Source organism: Macaca nemestrina, chromosome 4 (assembly GCF_043159975.1).
Source record: "Macaca nemestrina isolate mMacNem1 chromosome 4, mMacNem.hap1, whole genome shotgun sequence".
NCBI lineage: Eukaryota > Metazoa > Chordata > Mammalia > Primates > Cercopithecidae > Macaca > Macaca nemestrina.
In genome coordinates, this window is record NC_092128.1 from 696837 (window position 1) to 720645 (window position 23809).

The 23809-nt window shown below is 42.4% G+C and overlaps 1 protein-coding gene across 2 annotated transcripts in view; it reads left to right on the top strand.

Annotated features, from left to right (window-relative positions):
* Positions 1-23809, top strand: part of LOC105474984 (non-SMC condensin II complex subunit G2) — a 73601-nt gene that overhangs the window by 22507 nt on the left and 27285 nt on the right. For both annotated transcript variants that reach the window (XM_011729934.3, XM_071094172.1), the window contains 8 exons: positions 274-360; positions 2866-2961; positions 3582-3707; positions 7998-8177; positions 11866-12018; positions 18410-18632; positions 18864-18976; positions 20815-20988. In XM_011729934.3, the coding sequence (XP_011728236.3) occupies positions 274-360; positions 2866-2961; positions 3582-3707; positions 7998-8177; positions 11866-12018; positions 18410-18632; positions 18864-18976; positions 20815-20988 (1152 nt within the window). The remainder of the gene's footprint in view (positions 1-273; positions 361-2865; positions 2962-3581; positions 3708-7997; positions 8178-11865; positions 12019-18409; positions 18633-18863; positions 18977-20814; positions 20989-23809) is intronic.

A 23809-nucleotide genomic window follows, 5' to 3' on the forward strand; every position in this document is an offset into this window, starting at 1 on the left:
AGGTGGAAGCTTACCTTGCCATTTGGCACAGATTTGATATTTCATCAAATAAAAGAGAAATGAAGCGTTCTCCTTAATATATAAAAACCAAAGGAATTCTAAGAAGCATGGACTTAAAATAAGAAAGCTTGGACAAAATGATCCAGGTTTTTTTCTCATGAAATGTAAGATGGACAGATTAGACTTTTTTTGTACTCGAATGCTGCACTGCTTGTCAGGTCGTCAGTAGGACACACACACCCCAGGTGCTTTGCATTGCATTTGTTATTTCAGACGATTGAAAATGATTGCATCCAGGACTTCATGTTCCATGGGATACACCTTCCGAGGAGGTCTCCAGTGCATTCCAAAGTGCGGGAGGTAAGATTGTGAACAGTTTTTGAAATATTGTTTCCTCTGTTTTGTTTTCAGATAATTGTTTTGGTTACATTTTAAAATTAAGCTTTCACAGACATCAATTAGGGGGATTTCTCAGAACCTTGATATTTGATGTCTGGCAGTTTTATTCTTGCCACCAAAGTTTTAATGAGGAAAGCAAAGGTGTATTGTTGAGATGGTCAGTGTTATATTTGAATGACTAAATTAAATTCTGTCTTGAGATTTTCCAGAATTATTAGTTTCTAATGGCCACTATCATTTTTTCCAAGGATCTTAGAGGGTATTTGAAATTTTTTTTATTATTTTACTTATTAAATTCCAATTTTGCTGTTCTGCAAACCAAATGAATAAATGTTTTGATTGTTTATTTGATACTTTGTTCTGTAAAGGTAATCTCAGAATTCAGATATTAACTTTACCTTTATATTAATAATTGTAAATGGACTGACTAGGTAAGGTTCTATCATCAGTGTCATTACTACACTGATAGGTGTTTGATGGATCATAAGGATCCTGGCAGGAGGAATGGGAAAATCTGGTCTGCTGTGTTTGGTTAAATTAAGCAGCTGCTGTTGATCAGTGTTGTAACCCATGGGATGCCTTGTTTGCTTGCTGTTAGTTTTGGCAACCATATGTCAAGAAAACAAGTGAATAAAGACTACCCATTTCTTTGTTTTGTTGTATAGTGAAACTACTTCTATTTATAGAATGTAAATATACTAATTATATTAATTTTGAGTGGATAAGAAAACGTTTCTTTGCATTATTGGTGATTTAATTTCGGTTACACAAGGATAAAGAACCCAGAGATTTATCTAGACTACTGAGTTTTCCAGAGGATTTAAAAATCGTGATTGCATATATTTAGGATAAATACATTCATTCAGTGACCTCCCTGTCCTACCCACCTGCCACACCCATCCCAATGTGGCTTTATTTAGTTGTAGTCAGTTTGGGTTATTTATTTCACATAAATGATTTGGTGTTTCAAATTTTATTTAGTAGATTTGCATCATAATAAACTACATGTATTTATGCAAACTATATTTATGTTTATGTAAACTATATGTGTAGTTTATATGTAAACCATGTGTATTTTCATATATTACTTTCTGCTGTGGTAGTCTGAGTAATTAAGATATTGTAAGTATAGATATCACTATTTGATAAATTTATGGAAAAATGCACAAAAAGAATTTAAAGGGAGAATATTAGATTTCACTCAAGTGAAATGTGTTACTCAACTCCAAGTAATTGTTTTTGTCACAACTTACCCAACACATTATAGTTTTTTCCTCAAATTGTTTTTTTGATAACTATTAAATTTATATGATAAGTCATTTTATTGATATTGAAAGAGGCTTCAGGCAGTGCTTCAGATGTCATTTGAAATTAAAAATCTCAATATTGTTGATGAAAATGTTCTAGAATTAGATATAGTAACAATGGTAGCATAGCTCTAAATATAACTGAATTGTATACTTTAAAAGAGTGGATTTTGTGGCATGTGAATTAATTCTAAAGCTGTTTAGAAAATTTTTCTATGAAGCAAGTATACTGTTGATATCAAAATTTGATAGTGTTATACACAAAAAGCAAACTATAGACTAATGTCACTTATCACCATCAATAAAAACTCCAAAATAATAATCAGAAAAAAGTAATCCCCATACTGTAGCTCTTCTAGGGTAAAGTTGATACAAGCTCACTTAAAGTGTAGGCTATTCTTTTAGAGCCCGTTTAATCTTTCAAAATTTTCTTGTTTCACTAATAAAGTTTAGCCCCAAAAGGTGTGACTAGAGAAGTAAGGCAAAATTGATTGTTTTTAGGGACATGAGTCTACAAAGAATTTTGGGAAGATTCTGACTGGAAAAGAAGTGGGTAGGAAAAGAAGAATGAAAGCTACAAGAATGATCATTTTCTGATTTTTTCATAAGTTTATGATTTTTTCATAAGATTAACTTGATACCTAAATTAATCTTGTACAGTGAGAGGTCACTAAGTATGACACCTCCTTGTTACAAAGTTATGAAACAGTTACCAGGTGTTGATAATAAAGAGGTTTAGTTAGTGTTTTGGAACAAGCATGAGTTCTTAGAACCATTCAGGAATCTCCTTTACGTGCTCCCCTTTTCCATTTTATCCTGAAAGTCAGAGGTTTAAACGAGTCTTTTTTTGAGGTTATGCAGCTGTTGGCAGAATAGCAGAAACTAGAACCCAAACCATTTTATCGCCCAAGCCATTAATCTTTTTATTTCAGCCATAGATTTCTTTCTTGTGATTGACTGCATTTACTGCTCTCCTACATCTATCGAAGTTACTCCTGCTAAAGAATTGTCATGACATGTGGGTGCCAGCCAGAACCTACTTGTGGTGGAGAGAACGATTCTCCCTGTTGCTCTTTCCAAATGCCATTTAATTTAGTTTAATTTAATTAATGTATTTTTTTGTTAACGCTTTTTCCTTTTCCTTTTTTTTGGTCCTTAGGTTCTGAGTTACTTTCACCATCAGAAGAAAGTTCGGCAGGGAGTAGAGCAGATGCTTTATAGATTATATAAACCCATCCTTTGGAGAGGATTAAAGGTATACATTTTAAATAGTTTGTCCGTGTTTAGAATGTATTACTTGTGCTTTTGAATTTAGCAAACTCCAATTCAAAATTACAATAAAATAGTAAAGATAAAGCTGGAGACTGAATGCTTTGTGAAATTTTTGAACAAATGTTTTTTTCTTTTATTAAAAGCATTTCTTGGTTTCATTTAACTGGAAACCTGGATTGGTTTAGTGCTAACTACACAGTTATTTTTAAGTAACCATGTTTAGGGAAGGAGATTAGAGACATGCCGTAAAGCAAACCAGCTTAGGCTGTGGGTGGTCTGCCGTGCTGTCCTGGGCTGTCCAAGTCCTTGAGATCTAACAAACACACAATGACTTTTAGTGCAGACAACCTGGTATCTTTAGTGAGGATGTGGGGTGACCACTTAGTGACATGCAATGGACTCTGAAGTGAGGAAGCTTGATCTTTTCATAGTATCTGTTGACGTTGAACTGAGTAATGTTTGGTCAATTTAAATGTTATGATTGTCTGTAATTTGAAAATAAATCTGTATCAAGATAATTAAGTTGTTACTTTGGGAACACGGTACTTAAGCCTTCGCATGTTAACTCTGGGATTCTGAGATACTCTTCTTTTATTATTATAGGCCAGAAACTCTGAAGTTCGATCAAATGCTGCATTGTTGTTTGTTGAAGCATTTCCTATTAGGGATCCAAACCTTCACGCTATTGAAATGGATAGTGAAATTCAGAAACAGTTTGAAGAGCTCTATGTACGTACTTCCGGTGGTCAAGCTTCTTACAGATACCAGCTTTGTCTAGGCTGTGGCATGTACTGCTTGTGTGTGTCCCCACCTCCCCTGTAACAGCCAGAGCTCTGCTCCCACATGACATGGTTTCTAAACCTGGACTATTCTTCAGAGAGATGCCACTTCTCCCTGGGGCCTTCTGCAACAGCGTGGACCCATGGTGTCTTTTTCTACTTTGGGGATGTTTAATTATTTATTACTGCGTGTGGTTTTAAACATTTTATGCATGTGCCTGTTGTTTCCCCAGTGGAGAGGTGGCGTCATACAGTGGGTAAAGCACATGCTGTGGTGTCAGCCCCCTGCTCTCTGGGGTCAGATTCCACCACTCTCCCTTAATAGGAATGTGGCTTTGGGCAGGCCACTTAACTTCTCTGTGTCTTTCTCTGTAAGTGTGTTTGTGACATCGCCTATCATAAAGGTGTCGGGTAGCATAATGAGCAAACACTGGTTATATTTCAGGGCAAGCCTACAAATAATGCCTGTGGCAGTTGACTTTTCAGGTGAGGTGTTAAGATGTTAAGATGCGTCATTTATTTCCGAGGAGTATTGTGGATTCTTTTCATCTACTTAGTCTGTATTTCCTAACACAGCTTACTTAAGCAGTGCGTATTATCTACTGTCCTGAGTCGTACAGTTTTAGGAAACAGTGACAGCAAACTGCTATTGTAATGCTGTCGCCTGTGGTGCTTCTGAAATGCTCCCTTTTGTTTTTCTTTTTATTTTCTAACTTATGGAAAACCTGACATGCAGAAAGTTGAAGTAATAGTATAATAGGCCTGCACAGTGGCTTACACCTGTAATCCCAACACTGGGAGGGCGAGGTGGGAGGACTATTTGAGGCCAGGAATTTGAGACCAGCCTGGGCAACAGAGTGAGACCTCGTCTCTACAAAAAGTTAAAATAGCAACAACAACAAAAAAAACCAGCCCCGTGTGGTGGCACACACCTGTGGTCCCAGCTATTTGGGAGGCTTCAGCCCAGGAGGTCAAGTCTACAGTGAGCCATGATCACACAGCTACACCCCAGCCTGGGCGACAGAGTGAGACCCTGTCTCAAAAAAAAGAAAAAAAAGTGTAATAAGTATCTGTATACTTCTTCATGCACACACACACATCCCTAAATGAAGTCATTAGTATTTTGCTGTGTACATTACGTATATTTATCTACAATTTTTTTTTTAAGATTCCTTATTTTTAAGTTTTATTTTATTTTATTTTATTTTTAGAGACAGAGTTGTGCTCTGTCTCCCAGGCTGGAGTCTAGTGGTGTGATCGTCACTCACTGCCGCCTCAAACGGGAAGATCACTTGAACTCAGGAGGTCAAGGCTACAGTGAACCATGATTATACTACCGCACTCCAGCCTGGGCGATAGAGCGAGACCCTGACTCTTATTTTAAAAAAAGAAAAAAACTTTGTGGAAAACAAAATTTTAATCTCATGTAATTTTCACATGCCATAAAATGATAATTTGTTCATTTTTTCCGACCATTAAGAAATATGAACCATTCTTAGCACTGTGGGCTGTGTAGGAGCAGGTACCAGCTGGGTCTGGCCTGCGGCATTGTTCGCCAAAGCTGGCTGAGAGCTCCTGTCCCTGGTGCTGCACCTCTTGAGGCTTTAACTCAACCTTTAGATGGAAATTAGGCTCTTTCATGAGGGGACAAAGGAGGTGATCTGATAGATAAGTAAGAGCAGTGGTTATTTCCTGTATCCTCTGTGTACCTTAACTGTTCTCTCATGCTTTTTGCTCTATTGGAATTTCTTAAACCTGAGTAATATGGAGAACCTTTTTTTTTTTAAATAAAAAAGGGCCTAGGTGCAGTGGCTCATGCCTGTAATCCCAACACTTTGAGAGGCCGAGGAAGAAGGATTGCTTGAGCAGTCCTGGGCAACATGGTGAAACCCCATCTCTACCAATTAAAGAAAAAAAAATCAGCTGGGCACTGTGGTGCGTGCCTATAGTCTCAGCTACTCGGGAGGCTGAGATGGGAGGATCGCTTGAGGCTGGAAGGTCAAGGCTGCAGAGAGCTGAGATTGCACCACTATACTCCAGCCTAGGTGACAGAGCAAGACCCTGTTTCAAAAAAGAAAAGGACTCTTTGAATGTTTTTAAATGAAGAGATGCGACAGAAACAGCATTGCAAGTCATGTGCTATCATTTTGAGTGCTTATCTGGTGATGGTGTAATTGCAAACAGGTCTGGACACTGAGCCGGGAGAGGATGTGGTTGTAAGGTGATTGTCCAGAATATATTTTTATTATTTTTAAAGATTATTATTGAAAGTAATTCATAGACAACAAAATGTATAAAAACTTCTGAATCCCAAGAACAGGCCCTCAGATTCCTAAAGTTCTTTTCTATTTTTTTTTTTAATCATCTTTTTTTCTTCCTGTTTGCTTTTTCTTAAAAGACTAGTCATCTTTTCCATTCTTAAGTTTGGATAAAGGATTGGGTTGGTAAGGTAGTTAGCAAGTGTTCTTCTCTAGTTGTGTAGGGTTGTGTCTCAGGTTTGCTAAATGGGCTGAGTGCAACAGCAGGTGGGCTTCCCTTAGTTTCTGTGGAGGAAGAGCAGGCAGGCAGGTGACCCCTCGGTACCCAAGTACAAAGGGCCCTTTCCTTCTGGGTGGCATTGCTTTTCCTTCTTTTGCCTTTCTGGAGGCTTAGAGTTATTGCTGGTTCTTTTTTTGTTGTTGTTCTTTGTCTGTTGCCCAGTATCGCTTTCAGGAACTCTTCCTGGCAGATGACACACTTGGTTTAGAAACCATTTTTAAGACTTTATCCTGGGGGCACATCCTGGCTCCTGAGCTGCTGCCGGCCTGTGTGCCTCACCAGGGGTTGTTTGCCGCCCATGTCACAAACTCTCTTTTCTGTAACCTGGGCTCTGGGTTCGGGGCTGATGTGGGCTCTCTGAGGTCACAGCCTCCTGTCTTTAGAGCACCCTTACCTAGGAATGTCTAGGTTACAACCTTTTATGCTCTTTTCTCCGTCAATCTGTTCCTTATTCCCTTTCTTACAGAAATTTCTCAGTCTTTTTGTTTCTATTATTGCTAATAGAAATTGAACATTTTGGTCAAATTTGGGGGAGGAGATGGGGTAAATGCTTAATATTAACTTGAAGTCTTTTTTTTCTAATTAAAGTAGTAAGAATTCTGTTGTGTTTTTCAACGTTCCTAATAGAAAATGTCATGCATAATAAAAAAGAGACTGGAGTAATAACCCCTGTGTGCCCACAACACAGTTTTACTCATTGCTGACTAATCCCAATCCGATTTCTTCTTCCCCTGTCTTGAAACATATTTGGGACATCATACCATTTCAGCTCTAAATGGGTCAGAAAGTATTGGTAAAAGATAATCTTTTTTTTTTTTTAAATCATGCCATGATCACAGCTAAAGATAAATTAACGATGATTCCTTAGTGTCTTTGGGTACCCATTCGTTGCTGCCATTTTCTCATTTTGTTTGAATGTTTCCCTAACTAAGGCCCATGTGCTGTGACTAACTGACATGTTGCTTAAGTCTCCTGGACCATGAGCTCTCTTGCTATAATCTTTCTGTGTTTTGTTTTCTTAAAACTTGCTATTTTTGTTGTCATTGAAGAAAGCAAATTATTCTATGACGTTCCCAGCAGTCTGGATTTTATAGAACCCATTCCTGTGATGCCATTAGTGTGTCCCTCTGCCCTTTGTGTTTCCTATAAATTGGTGGTTAAATGAGAGAGTTGATCCGAATCATGTATTTGGGATTTTGTTTCGTGAGATTATTTCCCTGGTGATGTTGAGTACTCCCATCAAGGTACTTATTGCCTCATTGTCTCCTTTTGAATTTTTAGTACCACTGATGATCATGGCCTGGATTAGTTCATTACAGGTAGAATTATTTTATTCCTGGCTCTAAAATGCATTACAGCATTTTAGAATTCAAAAGCGTGGTGTACATGGGCCATGCCTTATCTGAACGCCTGCCGTGCTCAGCTGAGTGTGCAGATCTCACTGGATGACAGAGCTGGTTTTGAGGCACTGCTGTCAGGGGATGTGGCAAATAAGGCACCACATGTTTCTGGCTTGATCTTAAATACTCTGCTTTAGAAGTGATAGCAAGTAATCTCAGGTCTAGGAATCCATATGTGTCCAGTGTTTCTATGCTCAAAGTTTCTCTAAGTTACGAATTCCTGAAGTGCTCATGTGTGAAGCAGATGTTGATTTCGGGAATTAAGTCAAGGTTTTTAAGCCTTTCTCCCCTCCTACTTATAGAGCCTTTTAGAAGATCCTTATCCGATGGTCCGTTCCACAGGGATCCTTGGTGTTTGTAAAATAACCTCTAAGTACTGGGAAATGATGCCCCCGACCATCCTGATTGACCTCCTGAAGAAGGTGACTGGGGAACTGGCGTTTGACACGAGCTCAGCTGATGTTCGTTGTTCTGTCTTTAAGGTAAGATGTTTTAAATTATGTAAGTAATGTTTATTTCTTGTGGAATAATTAGAAAAACAGAAAAAGAAGAAGATTAAAATAATACCTGTAATCCTACTCCACAGAGATAACATTTTTGACTTGTCATATATCCAGAATAAGCTTTTTAAAATCCGAATTAGAAGTGTTTTCTACAAAAAATGACTACTTGAACTAATAGTTGTTTTTAGTGTAAGGGGAGAAGGGGTCCCAGTACTGTTGAATTTATTCTCTTTTGTCTCTTTGTGTGATGTCTTGGAGAAATATACTTTGCATAGAATCTGGTACATAGAATATATTTGGATTCACTTAAGTAATTTTTCAGTATCTCCCACCTATCACCAACACCAATCATAGCTCAAACCTTGCAAGAGAAGCTCACATTTTATTTTCTAAGCAACCTGAACTGTCTTAGGTTTACAGAAATTGTAATGTGTATGTTGGATGGTAGTGGGGTGGCCACTGATCTTTTCTCCCCCTGGCTTTGGTGGGAAAATGTGGAATGAACCAGAGGGAGGGAGGTACCCAGTCTGCAATAACAAATGCTCTCCGAGAGAGGGTTTGTAAATCTGTAAAGCACTCAGAGAGGCCAATTCAGAGAATTTCTTCAGGGCCTGTGAGATGGCCTAAGAAGAACTGATCTCACTTTCCTGCTACTGGAATCAACTGTTGAGAAGCTCTGACTCCCCTGAGCACAGCAGGTGACTTCCTCTTCCCTCATGTGCAAAACAGACATTTTCAGAGCAGCTCTTGGGCCTCACGGCCATGCCCCTGTGGGGGCCCCTGTGGATCTTCCTCCCCACTTCTCAGGAACCTGCTTGCTTATTTTCTCTATTTGAAAAGTTTTCTGGACTAGGTGCAATGGCTCACACCTGTAATCCCAGCAAGTTGGGAGGCCAAGACGGGTGGATTGCTTGAGTTTCATGAGCTCAAGACCAGCCTGAGCAGAGTGGTGAAACCTGGTCTCTACAAAAAGTATAAAAAAAATTAGCCGGGCATGGTGGTGTGCACCTGTAAGTCCCAGCTACTTGAGAGGCTGAGGTGGGAGGATGGCTTGAGCCTGGGAAGCAGAGGTTGCAGTGAGCCAAGATTGTGCCACTGCACTCCAGTTGGGTGATAAGCCAGACCTTGTCTCAAAAAAAAAATTTTTTTTCTCTGCATGTTCAACCTCTCCCTCTCAGCAGTATCCTTCCTATAGGTTTGTAAGCATGTTCACATCTCCATCTGAGGCAGAGGCTCCCCCATCTCTCCTCATTGCAGAAAGATATTCTGAGGAGCATGTCTGTGTTTGTGGAGTGATCAGACTTTTGGGCTCATGCCTGTTGCTCTGCAGTAATTGTTAGGAACAACCTTCTTACTCTCAAAAGAGTCTTAGTTTAGTGGTCACCTAAACAGTCTATCTCCATTTCCTGCCATTCCCCAGTCCACTGTAAAGCATCTTCTATGTCCACTACTCCAGTAAAGCATTTCTAGCCAAGGTTAGTTTCACATGACCACTTCACTAGACTTTTTTGATCTCTGAGCAGAATTCATCCCCACACCATTCCCTTGTCCTTCTGGATGTTGTACAACGTCAGTCCCTCTTCTTCCTCTTTGTCTGTGGTTGAATGCTCTTACTCTTTAAGTGTTGGCTGAGGAGTCAGGGACCCATGTGCTTCTTGCACTGTGATGGGCTCACCCTGGCGATCTGGTTTCCAACCTTGCTCTGATTGCAGTTTGCTTGCAGCTGGTCCCAGTTTACAGACAAGCGTCTTCTTGAGAGCTCTGCTCAGGTGACCAACAGGTAGCTCTGCGATTAAGATTATCCACAGCTTGCAGATAGGAAGTGCTCCTGGGGTGCACAACCTCTGGAGGGGAAGGGACATTAAGCCACGACACAGCCTGGGAAAGCCTCGTGCAGACCCACAGGCAGCTCTAGAGCCAGCAGAGCCCTTCAGACTGGGCCCATACTGATCCACCATTGCACACTGGCTGCCCAGGAGGAAGGCATTTTCTTCAGGAGGCCGTCCCCACGCATGCTGATGGTGAGGGCAGCTCAGCGGCCCCGGGACAGCTGGGGTGAGTGCCTCATTTCTGACAGGGCCTTGGCAGCATGTTACAGCAGCCACCCTGTCTCCACTGCTGAGTCATTACCATCTTTTCCAAACCTGCTGCCATCCAAGAGTTTTCTTTGTTTTCCTCTCTCCCCCTTGCTCCTCTTTTTCTCCTTGAAGTGGTGATGTCATCTGCTGAGTCACTCACTTGTGTGCTCTTCTTGCTTCTTCCTCCTTTACCCAAGTCCTGTCTTTCCCTTCCTGGAGTTCTCTGAGGGTCACCTGCTCCTTCCTGTTGCTGTCACCCAAAGTGGCCACAGCTCCCTGGCCAGTCTTCTCTCGGTCCTGACCTTCTGAGCACAGTCTGGTGCTTTCATGCTTCTGAGGAAACCCTTGCAGGGCCACTCTGAGATGCCTCCCAGGCCCAGATGAGTCATCTGTGAGGAGGGATGGGTGGGCTCTGGAGTAGAGGAAGAGTCAGCAGAGAATCTACAGAAGAAAGACCAGAAAAGCTGAAGGAGAATTAGGAGAACACAGTGTTGTAGGAGGGGCTACAGGGGCTGTGGGATGGGGGGAACTGGCGAGGTAGGTGGTGGCCGGTGGCCAGTGTCCAGTGGGAGGGCAGGATCAAGGGGCGGCTGTGGACACAGGTGGAGCAGATGATTCAAATCAGACTGCCCTTTAGTGCTTTGGAAGAAGAACTGTATATATCTGAAATTTTTTGAAAAAATGATCGTCGTTAAAATATATGTGGCCAGGGGTGGTGGCTCATGCCTATAATCCCAGCTCTTTGGGAGGCCGAGGCGGGTGGATCATGAAGTCAGGAGATCGAGACCATCCTGGCTAACAAGGTGAAACCCTGTCTCTACTAAAAATACAAAATTTAGCCAGGTGTGGTGGCAGGTGCCTGTAGTCCCAGCTACTCCAGAGGCTGAGGCAGGAGAATGGCGTGAACCCGGGAGGCAGAGGTTGCAGTGAGCCGAGATCGTGCCCCTGGACTCCAGCCTGGGCAACAGAGTGAGACTCTGTCTCAAAAAAAAAAAAAAAAAATATATATATATATATATATATAGTGTTTCTCCTGAAACTAGATGGAGAAGGCCGTAGAGCTTAAGCAGTGCTGGAGCTTGGGGGCCCAGGCTGAGCCTTGGCCTGTGGAGGAGCACCACCTGCTACATGGGCGCTGTAGTCAGCCGAGAGTGTGTTTGAGTCACACACACTGGCTCTGTTCCCTCCAATCCTCATGCAGTATCGAGTCAGGAAATGCAGAGTTCTTGGACTTGGTGCCTTTGGAGACCACATGACCAGTAGTTATTCTGTGTTTCTTTCAACTAAAAAATCCTCTAAAATTTAGCTAAGAGAGAGCATTAAAGATTTCTTTTATAATTGCTTTAATCTTATTTGAACAAAACAATGAATGGATCAAATAGCAGTGGTTGGGCCTATACTAGTTCTTTAAAAGTATGCCTTTTATATGAAATAGTTCTAGAAAAAGTGTTATTTTCCGTAGGTATATTTATTTCACTAGTAGTTCTAGTAAAGATGGAACCGAATGTTTTCTTTAATGAAGTTTTCCTACCTGAACCTTTCATTGGCATGTTCTGATTTTGAACTGTTTATCTTTCTCTGTGTTGCAGTGTCTGCCAATGATTTTGGACAACAAACTGAGCCACCCATTGTTAGAGCAGCTCCTGCCAGCTCTCAGATACAGTCTCCACGACAATTCGGAGAAAGTGAGGGTGGCTTTTGTGGACATGCTGTTGAAGATCAAAGCTGTGAGGGCTGCTAAGGTACGATGAATAGGGCTTCTTTACCTAAGACATGAAATAGAGACTTGTGTTCATCAAACAGAAAGAAAGTAGTTTTAATTCCACATTTTAAACTGATAACATATTATTTGACCAGTTATCTCTGTCATCAAATGTTGTTTTGTGTTTTTTATCAAAGATTCTAGAAATATTATCAATGTGTTTTCTTTTTGAAAGACTTTAATGTAAGCACCCCCTGCCTTCCGTTATATTTTTATCATGTGTGAAGGTTTTCACTGAGATATTTGGTGTAATATTTGGATACTTGGCACCCGGTGAGCACTTCTGGAGAGTGTCGAGTATGAGGCACCCACCACCCCTCACCCCCCGCCCCCACACAGAATGAAGGAAGGAGACACCCACTTTATGAGAGATGTGCGTTTTGACGTTTTATAAACTACTGAAGTGATTATTCTCTTTCAGCTCTGGTTCTATTCTGCTTTTGGCTTTTGGCTAAGAATGTTGCTTATAATGTTCTTGACTTCATTATTATTTTGGTACCATTGTGAGCTTTCTTTTTTTTTTTTTTTTTTTTTTTTTTTTTTTTTTTTTTTTGAGACGGAGTCTTGCTCTGTAGCCCGGGCTGGAGTGCAGTGGCCGGATCTCAGCTCACTGCAAGCTCCGCCTCCCGGGTTTACGCCATTCTCCTGCCTCAGCCTCCGGAGTAGCTGGGACTACAGGCGCCCGCCACCTCGCCCGGCTAGTTTTTTGTATTTTTAGTAGAGACGGGGTTTCACGGTGTTAGCCAGGATGGTCTCGATCTCCTGACCTCGTGATCCGCCCGTCTCGGCCTCCCAAAGTGCTGGGATTACAGGCTTGAGCCACCGCGCCCGGCCTATTGTGAGCTTTCTTTCTCCACACAGTAGTTCTCAGAAATTTACGTTGAGTGCTGTTCTGTTATGGCACGGGATCCAGAAACAGCCTGACATGCCAGAGTGCGGGGTCAGCCAGACAGATTTGTGTGTTCTTAAGAGAGGTGGTGCTATGTGGCCATGAAAAGAACAAGGAGGAACTTTCTGTGGGGCTTCCTTGGAAAGGCCTCTAAGATATAGAAGTATAAAAGTATAGTGTAGATGTGGTTCTGGTGTGCTACCAGCTGAGTAAAGCGGAGACAAACGTGTATGTAAATATTGCTCAGATATGGGTAAAATATCCTTTGAAGAGAACAAGAATTTAGTGCCAGTTGCTTGGGGTGATGAGGTGAGGGGGAGACAGGGTCCCACTCTGATGCCCGGGCTAGAGTGCAGTGGTGTGATCTCGGTTCACTGCAACCTCACGTCATCATCCCTCCTCAGCCTCCCAAGTGACTGGGACTGCAGGAGTGTGCCGCCGTGTCTGGGACTGCAGGAGTGGCCGCAGTGTCTGGGACTGAAGGAGTGGCCGCCGTGTCTGGGACTGAAGGAGTGGCCGCCGTGTCTGGGACTGCAGGAGTGGCCACCGTGTCTGTGACTGAAGGAGTGGCCACAGTGTCTGGGACTGCAGGAGTGGCCGCCGTGTCTGGCTAATTTTTCTAGATGGTGTTTCCCCATGTTGCCCAGGCTGGTTTCAAACTCCTGGGCTCAAGCAATCTGCCCACCTTGGCCTCCCAAAGTGCTGGGATTACAGGTGTGAGCCACCGTGCCCAGCCAATGATGGGGATCTTGTCACTGCATTTAGTACCTATTACTTTGTGTGTTATGAGTTTTGATCTGTGAATTTTTTATGTTAGAAGAAAACAAAGGATATTTTGAGTGACCAATGTGGTATTAACACCCAGTGTCATATCCAGTTGAGTTAATTTGATGCTTTTGTTGAAAATCATTGACCATATGTGTGGTCCTTTTCTGGACTCTGTCCTGTTTTGTTGATCCATTTGTTCTGTGTGGATCTTATGGTAAGTCTTGCAGTGTACATTCTCAAGCTTTGTTGTTCTTTCAAAATTCTTTGGCTACTTTAGGTCCTTTGCATTTCATGTAAATTTTAGAGTAATAGCCAGGTGTGGTGGCTCATGCCTGTAATCCTAGCACTTTGAGAGGCTGAGGTAGGAGGATCACTTAAACTCAGAAGTGTGAGACCAGCTTGGGCAACATAGTGAGACCTTATCTCTTAAAAGAATGTAGAGTAAGCATGTCAATTTTTTTTTTTTTTTTTTTTTTTTTTTTTTTTGAGGCAGAGTCTTACTCTGTCACCCAGGCTGGGGTGCAGTGACACAGTCTTGCCTTACTGCAACCTCTGCCTCCCAGGTTCAAGTGACTCTCTTGACTCAGCCTCCTGAGTAGCTGGGACTACAGGTGTGTGCCACCATGCCTGGTGATTTTTAAAAAAATTTTAGTAGAGATGGGGTTTCACCATGTTGGCCAGGCTAGTCTCAAACTCCTGACCTCAGGTGATCCATCTGCCTTGGCCTCCCAAAGTGCTGGGATTATAGGCGTGAGCCACTGCACCTGGCCAAGCATGTCAATTTTAATAAAAATACTGGCTGCAATTTTGATGGCGTTTTTTGAAACAGCCTGTTAAAACTGTAGTTCTGTGCTTTTACACTGTTGGTGGGAGTGTAAATTAGTTCAACCATTGTGGAATACAGTGTGGCAATTCTTCAAAGACCTAGAGACAGAAATACCATTTGACCCAGCAATCCCATTACTGGGTATATACCTAAAGGAATATAAATCATTTTATTATAAAGATACGTGTTTGTGGGCCGGGCGCGGTGGCTCAAGCCTGTAATCCCAGCACTTTGGGAGGCCGAGACGGGCGGATCATGAGGTCAGGAGATCGAAACCATCCTGGCTAACACGGTGAAACCCCGTCTCTACTAAAAAATACAAAAAACTAGCCGGGCGAGGTGGCGGGCGCCTGTAGTCCCAGCTACTTGGGAGGCTGAGGCAGGAGAATGGTCTAAACCCGGGAGGCGGAGCTTGCAGTGAGCTGAGATCCGGCCACTGCACCCCAGCCTGGGCGACAGAGCAAGACTCTGTCTCAAAAAAAAAAAAAAAAAAAAAAAAAAGATATGTGTTTGCCTATGTTCATTGCAGCACTATTCACAATAGCAAAGACATGGAACCAATCTAAATGCCCTTCAATGATAGACTGGATAAAGAAAATGTGGTACATATATACTATGGAATATTATACCGCCATAAAAAGGAACGAGATCATGTTCTTTGCAGGGAATGGATGGAGCTGGAAGCTATTATCCTCAGCAAACTAATGCAGCAACAGAAAACCAAATACCACATGTTCTCACTTACAAGTGAGAGCTAAATGATGAGAACACATGGACACATGGTGGGGAACAACACATACTGGGGCCTGTTGGAGGGTGGAGGGTAGGAGGAGGGACAGCATCAGGAATAATCACTAATGGATGCTGGGCTTGATATGTAGGTAATGGGATGATCTGTGCAGCAAACTACCATGGCACACGTTTACGAATTTAACAAACCTGCACATCCTGCATGTGTACCCCTGAACTTAAAATAAAAGTTGGACCAAAAAACCCAGAAAACAAAGTAGACTTTAAGGCAATTATTGGACAAAAACAACTTTTTATGAATATTTTTAATTTTTTTGTTTTAATGTTTTATTTTGAATTTTCAAACATATCTAAAAGCAGAGAGACTAATACAGTGAATTAGACATACCCATCACCCAGCTTTAACAATTATTGCTGTGGCCAATCTTGCTTTATCTAAACCGTATCCAGGCACACTGCCAGACTATGTTGAACTAAATTCCAGACATCATATTGTTTTCTTTGTGTTTCAGAATGTATCTCTAACAGATAAGCACTTAAAAACCACTGTACCATTATTTTATAAACAATGAAAGAATAACTCTTCAGTAAAACAAAACAAAAAACTGTAGTAGGTAAGGAAGGCAGAGGGACACAGGGTCTCTGGCCCACCAGGGAGTTTGGGTGTCAGAGCAGAGAAAGAAGGCATCATGTTTGCATTTTAGTCCTTACCTCTGCAAGTGCAAGGCAGAGAGCCATTTGGTTGTGAGGTCTCTGGAAAGGTTTGTGGCAGGCATGCAAGCTAATTTCCCTTGAAAGTTAAGGTTACAGAATGACATGCGTACAAGAGGCAGTCTGACTGGCCAGAGGGCAGCTGTTGGAGCTGACTGGAGGGCATTGTCTATGGGCAGGAACGACCTGGCAGCATGAGATCAGGCTGCCGGGCCTGGCGTGCACACCTCAGTAATGGGCGCGCTGGCCCAGTGGAGGGTCTTGTACATGCAGCTCTAGAAGGAATGAGAGTTATACCTTCTCTTTGTTTCCTTTGTTAGCTGTGGTAGGCCTGGGCTGCTGGGCTGAGTCCAGCGGGCCAGGAGGTGTCAACACTCTCCCTACAATGCATCGTCCTCTTTTTAATTTTTTTTTTTTTGAGACAGGGTCTCACTGTGTTGCCCAGGGTGGCCTCAAACTCCTGGCCTCAAGCGATCCTCCTGCCTTGGTCTCCTGAGTTGCTGGGACTACAGGCAGGAGCCACTGTGCCCAGCCAATGAGTCTACTTCTATTTCTACAGCAGTGTGTGGGCCGTGCAGCTCTGATCCGTGCTTTTGTGTGATGTTGAAAGGCAGCGTGGCAGACTAGATGAAAGTGCTATGATCTTGTGCTTAATTGCTCTAAGCCTGCTTCTTACCTGTTAAGTGGGGATACTAATATCTATGCTGGGGGTGGTTGCAAAAATACAAGTAAATTGTGGCTCAGGCACTTGGTTCTGTGCTTGACGTCCTCCGGCATTTCCAGACAGGTTGGTTGCCAATAGCACTGTCACCTGCAGGCCTGCTGGTGTATCCTGCTGGTGCAGTGTTCAGGGCTTGATGCCTCACTCTTAGAAGTAACCACCTGTTGGGGCTGGAGCCTGTGGCCAGGAGGCTTTAGTGTGTTGGGACGGGCAGAAGGGGTTCAGGATGGAGGTGGACAGAGTTGTTCTCTGGTCAGAATATCAGTCCTAGTATTTTTCTCTTTCTTGTTCTCTTAAACCGTGACAGCACAACCTCTCACTCTTAGGTAAGAAGTCTCCAGTCCCTTAATTTCCAAGACTTCAGTCAGGTTTGGCAGAAGATTCTTGTCCCTGTGGCTGTAGGTGAGAACTGGGAACCTTGGCCCTGTCCACTGTCCTGTGCGGGGTAATGCTCTGTCTTTCCAACACTAGAATGTGAGTAAACTGCCCAGTGTGGGATTTGGGATTATTGTCTTTACTACAGTAACTTTTTCAGAAATACCAAGAAGTGCCTGAGTGGAAGTATCCCAGGGGCGCTTCAGGAGGTAGTAATAACAGTGTCGGATGCTGCAGATTTTGTCTGAGTTGAGGGCGTACGTATGTCTATTTGAATTTGCCGTATGAGATCATGACCTTGGCAAGAACAACTTCAGTGAGGGTGGACTGCAGTGTCGACGGGGTTGGGAAGTGGGGTTTGGAGGTGGAGGTGGGATGCAGGCACGCTTAGGAGCAGGTCGACTGACAAGGGAGAGGGAAGGTGGCATCCAGGAGATGGGAACCTCAGGTTGAGTTTTGTGCGTGGGTTTTTGTTCTAAGAGTTGGGATGATGTGAAGAAGAAAGATCCAATTGAAAATACTGGAAAGAAGGATTGGTCCTTGGAGCAAGGTCCTTGAGAAAAATGCAAGGTCGAGGGTTTTGCCCACCATGCAGGTGAGGAGCCCGAGGCAGGGCTTGATGTGGTGCCATTCAATTTTGCTTTGTCTTGTTCTGCGTTTTTCTTTGTCATGAATTTCTTGTGCAGACGATTGGTGCTTGCTTTCTGTAGGTGCTTCGGGTGCTTTTGAGAAGAGGGACGCTATCACTATGATCAGTTCTGATTTTTGCAGGTTGTCTGGATGCTGTGTGTGAGATGGGTTGGGGGAGATGAGACTAGGCTGTGGGGGTCCATGATGATCTGGCGGGCTTATGTCAGAGAAGGAGTCACTGGATGGGACAGACAGCCCCAGGAGTTCAGGAGTGATGCCTCTGCCTCTTAGATAGGAGACGGAGTGTCCATGTCAAAAACGTTATATATGTTTTTACTCACTTTTCACATTAATGGGCCAAAAGTTAAGGTACTTTAAGAAATTAAAAAAATATTAATTGACAATCATAGCTATCATTGGAGAGTTTCCTGTGTGTTAATCATGGTGTTAAGTAATTTTAATTAAGCCTTTCAGCAACCTTATACTTGGGTGCCTTATATAACAGTACCTTTTAAAATACAGATTTATTTATTCTAATTTCTCTACAGAAAGTCACAGATTCTGGTATAGTCATTTGAAGTGAATTTTCTTGAATATAAAAATATTTCCTTTTTTGGTTATGCTTGAAAATTTTTTTAAGCTGTTTCCAGGGTTACAGGCACAATTGATTATTTCCTTCTGCCTATGTGGTTTTTGCACAGTTTTGGAAAATATGCCCCATGGAGCACATTCTGGTTCGTCTGGAAACTGATTCTCGACCTGTGTCTCGGCGCCTGGTGAGCCTCATCTTTAATTCTTTCCTGCCTGTGAATCAGCCGGAGGAGGTCTGGTGCGAGCGCTGTGTCACCCTGGTGCAGATGAACCACGCTGCTGCCAGGAGGTTCTATCAGTACGCCCACGAACACACCGCCTGCACCAACATAGGTAGGGAGTGCTGTTGTGTCTCAGTTCTTGTTATGTTTTCCCCCAAAAGCATAATACAAATTACAGAGTTCAGTATTTGTCAATTTAATAAGCTTCATACTTTAATGCATTTCTGAATAATTTCCCTTAAAATAGTACTTTTAACTAATTGGGATTATAATTTCACTATCAGATAGTTAATTTTGTAGAAGAAACACATCCATTAATTCTTGTTTATCCTAAACATTTCAGCAAAGCTGATTCACGTTATTCGTCATTGCTTAAATGCCTGTATCCAGAGGGCAGTGAGAGAGCCTCCAGAGGAGGAGGAGGAAGAGGACGGCAGGGAGAAGGAGAACGTGACTGTGAGTAGAGCAGGGCCAGGCCGGGCAGATAGTGCATCAATGGCATCACTCCCACAGGCCATTTTGTTAGGAATATTCCTATTTTTTCTTTGTTCCTTTAGTATTGTTAATTAAACAAGTTATTTTGGAAGGTCATAATGTTTTTGAAAGAACTGCTTTGTATCCTTTGTAGTTTATTTTGGAGCTCAGGTAGGACTTAATACAGAAGAAAAATTCCTACCAGTCACATCTTGTCCCAGATTTTCCTTACCTTAAATGTCTCTGTGTGTTTTAATGCAACTCTGGGTGTAGCATAGCTGGATTGGATTCTGGGTACTCTCATATTTTTCAAAGTATAATTTATTAAAGGGACAGTTTCTTCAGTATCCAAAGTAACCAATTATATTAGAAGAAAATAATGTTTAAGACTTAGACACACTTGTTACTTATAAGCATTATCTTAAGCTTCTAAACTTCTATGCTTGTGGACATCTAAAGTAAGATTTTGGGGTCATTTTGCAATGCCCACTATATTAAGAAACTGGACTTTAAAAGAAAATCACAAAACAGTTTGCCCTGTGCTGAGGCACAGTGCTGGTGTGCTCCCCTAACAGCTGGTCCTGAGCCAAGTGCTTCTGGGTCTGACCCCATTGTGGCCTTCCTAGCAGGGGCAGCAGATGGCTCACCCAGGCTCTGCTCGTGCCCCACGGTGCTTTCTCCTCCATCTCCCACCACACCCTGATGGGCCACCAGCCCAGCCCCTCAGTCAGTTATGCTGGGTTGAAATTGTTCAGAAGGAACTTACCAAAAACATACAGAAAATAGATGTGGAATAGAGAGAAGAGTTCAGCGAGAGTGAGGGCAGCTTCCGTCTTCACAGCCATTGGGCAGGCCACCTCCCTGGGCTCACTGCAGCCTCACTGCCAGTGTTCAGAGCTTCAGAGCTGGTTCTGCTCTTGGTGTTGGTGGAGTTTGAGTTTCTTCTCTCAGGGCTTTTCCCTCAGTATACGTTAGAGTTGCGTGACAGGCCTCCGCAGCAGGGATGGTTGGCAGGTCTGGCTGTGTGTCTGTGCTGGTGAGTGGGCATGTCCACTTGCTGGCATGCAGCCACAATGCACTTGTGTGTGGCTTGCAGTGTTGACAGCGTGGGACTGCTGGCTCTGGGTAGAAGAGGAATTTGTTAGAGTGCGTTTGTGGTTTAAAGTGAACATTCAGGTGATTACTGCACACTACCAGCATATGTTCAGGAAAATGTAAGTAGGTCTATTTTTTAAAAACGAACTAAAGAAGCCCGTGATCTAGTGGTAGTCGATCATAGTCAGTCATTATTCCAGCCTCTCAGGCTGTGTTCTGCCTGCCTGTAGGGTGGGGTTGGCCAACCAGAGACTGTGTCCTTTCTGTGACGTGATAGGCTGGGTTTTGGCGGCTGAGTTTCAGTAGCAGTCACCTTGGAGGAAGGTAGGCTTTACCATTCCCCTCCCCCTGCATCGAGATTTGTGGTGAAAAGTGATGTCTTGTAATAAAGCAGAAGATACAGTGAAAGAAAAGGCATGTTTTTTAATGGGGTGTTATGTTCCTAGATGGAGACAATAGTTCATACATTTTCATTTTTAGAGGAGTTTTCTTCATATAACTGTTTCTTTAAAGGATATAGGGTTAGTTTGGAATTTATATCCTGGGTGGGCATTCAAAAATAAGTTTACCTCCCTAGGAGATTCTCTAAAGTAGAGAGTAAAAGACATGAAAGTAAGACTGATATTCTTTACATTTCTGCTTTAGAGCTCTAATTCTGAGATGCTGTTATCTTTTAGTAGTTGTTATGATTAGATTATCTCACAATACAATTATTTTTATCTTAGGTTCTGGACAAAACACTGTCAGTAAACGATGTTGCGTGCATGGCAGGTTTACTAGAAATCATTGTGATTCTCTGGAAAAGTATTGACAGAAGTATGGAAAATAATAAAGAGGCCAAACTTTACACCATTAACAAGTTTGCCTCTGTGCTTCCAGAGTATTTGAAAGTATTTAAGGTAAGTCTTGATTGAACTGTGCTTGTAAGTAAGGTATATTAAGGTTATGTTTGTTTAGAATTTAGCAAAAGTTCTCAAACACGTTTACCTCCCTGGATCTGTTTTCTTACCTGTAAAATGAGAGGGGTGGACTAGTGTTTACCTTGCAGTTTAGTTTCTTTCTCTCGCCCCTCTTGAGGGTGGAGACCTTGTGTCTCTGTCTGCTTCCATATCCTAAGCACCCAGAGAAATGTCTTGGGTAAGCACTTGATTCTTCTGCCTCCAATTGTCAGTGACATTATTTTAGAATCTAATTTGATTTGCAGGGGTTTAAGAAAGAATTTTGTGAACATGGAGGTACAGTAGTACTGAAGTTCTGTGGGCAGTTTTAATTAGGTACCTGAAGCCACCCAGTAAACAAATATGTCCCTGAAGTATTTGAGTTGTGTGTGTTGGGGCAAACAGTTGTGTGTGTGATTTCTTTTTTAAAAAAATTTATTTTGAGGCCGGACGCGGTGGCTCACGCCTGTAATCCCAGCACTTTGGGAGGCCAAGGCGGGCGGATCACAAGGTCAGGAGATCGAGACCACGGTGAAACCCCGTCTCTACTAAAAATACAAAAAATTAGCCGGGCGCGGTTGTGGGCGCCTGTAGTCCCAGCTACTCGGGAGGCTGAGGCAGGAGAATGGCGTGAACCCGGGAGGCGGAGCTTGCAGTGAGCCGAGATCGCTCCACTGCACTCCAGCCTGGGCGACAGAGCGAGACTCCGTCTCAAAAAAAAAAAAAAAAAAAAAAAAAATTTATTTTGAATTGACAAAAATTGTGTATACTTTATTGTGTTCAACATGATGTTTTGAAATATGTGCACATTGTGGACTGGCCAAATCGAGCCAATCAGTATCACCTCACGTACTTACCATTTCTGTGGGGAGAACGCTTAAAATCTGCTCTCAGTGATTTTCAAGAATATATTATATCGTTATTAATTGTAGTCACCATGTTATAGGATAGATCTTTTGAACTTATTCCTCTGATCTAACTGCAATTTTGAATACTTTAGCTAACCCTTCCCACCCCCACCACTCTTCTTTGTGTGTGATTTCTATTTGCATGCAGGACCGTCTCATTCTTTGACTTTTTATTTCTGAAGGAAGTTTATATTTCAAAACTAAATTTAAAAATAGATTAACAACATGTAAAAATGCGAATATATTCTTAACTCTGAAGAAAGTGTAGTTTAAATATAGAAAGATCATAGGTCTTAGGAACCACATTTCTCTTCCTAAATGTTACTCTTGCCTCTTCTTCTACCAACTTATGTAACTTTGGACCACGTAGTTTTTCTAACCCTTTCAAGGCTCTGAGCTTCATTCTGCCTCTGACGTGAAAGCATGGCCTGTCCATGAAAGCAAATTGTATTCGTTGCCAAATTGTATTAGTCTGTTTTCATGCTGCTGATAAAGACATACCTGAGACTGGGTAATTTATAAAGAAAAAGAGATTTAATGGACTCACAGTTCCGTATGGCTAGGGAGGCCTCACAATCGTGACAGAAGGCAAAAGGCATGGCTTACCTGGCGGCGTAGAGAAAATGAGAGCCAAGCAGAAAGGGAAACCCCTTACAGAACCATTGGATCTCTTGAGACTCACTGCCATAAGAACAGTGTGGGAGAAACCACCCCTGTGATTCCGTGATCAACCACCGGATCCCTCCCATAACACGTGGGAATTATGGGAGCTGCAATTCAGGAGGAGATTTGGGTGTGGACACAGCCAACCATCATTTACCAGTAAATGGTAAAGTAGCTGTGCGTGGTGGCTCACGCATCTAATCCCAGCACTTTGCGAGGCCAAAGCAGGAGGATTGCTTTAGGCTAGGAGTTTGAGACTAGCCTGGGCAGCATAGTGAGACCTCATCTCTACAAAAATTTAAAAATTAGTTGGGCCTGATGACCTGCGCCTTTTGGTCCCAGCTATGCAGGAGGCTGAGGCAGGATTGCTTGAGCCCAGAATTTGAGACTACAGTGAACCATGATCATACTACTGCACTCACTCCAGCTCTGGCAACAGAGTGAGACCCTGTCTCTTAAAAAAAAAAGAAAAAAAAAAGAAAGAAAGAAAGCTGAAATAATGACCTGGGGCTGAGAAGCCAGCATTATTTCAGAATATGAACAGAAGCCCATATAGGATACCAGGTGGGTTGGCGGACAGGGCAGTTGTGGCCTTGGGGTATTGGAAACCCTTAGAGGGTCTTGGCATTCAGTTAATTCTTAGTATGTCTATAGGAGGTCTCTCCACCACTAGGGAAAATTGCTTCCTTCTCTAAGTAAAGAGATGATGGGTGAGCCACACAGATAGAATTGGCCATCATTATCAGTATACTTGTAACATTAACGAGATATTTTCCTCCCTTATTGTTAGTTGGGGGTAAGGATGGGGTCACTGTGAATGCAGATTAATTACTAACCAAATTTTGATTTTGGTCTGTTTCTGTTTCATATATATTTTCAGGAAAATTATTATTATTTTTTAGGATTCACCATGTCCTCATTCTCCCAGCCAAGAGTATCTCTTATTGAGTGTTCTTGATGAAGGGTAGATGGACCCCCTTTTACTTATTGTTTCAGTAATAATAATATAGCTGCAGTTTACTAAGCGCTGAGGACACTCTAAGTATTATATTGTGGTTCTGTGTGGTGTAGTTCACTTTGATTCTTCCAACAGTCCTGTGTTCGTTTTGCAGAGGAAGAAACTGACTCTGAGAGCTTAACTCCTCTCCTCTGTGCTATGTCGGCTGTTGGGCTACAGAATCTGATTGGGTCTGGATTTGGCTCAGTAGCCT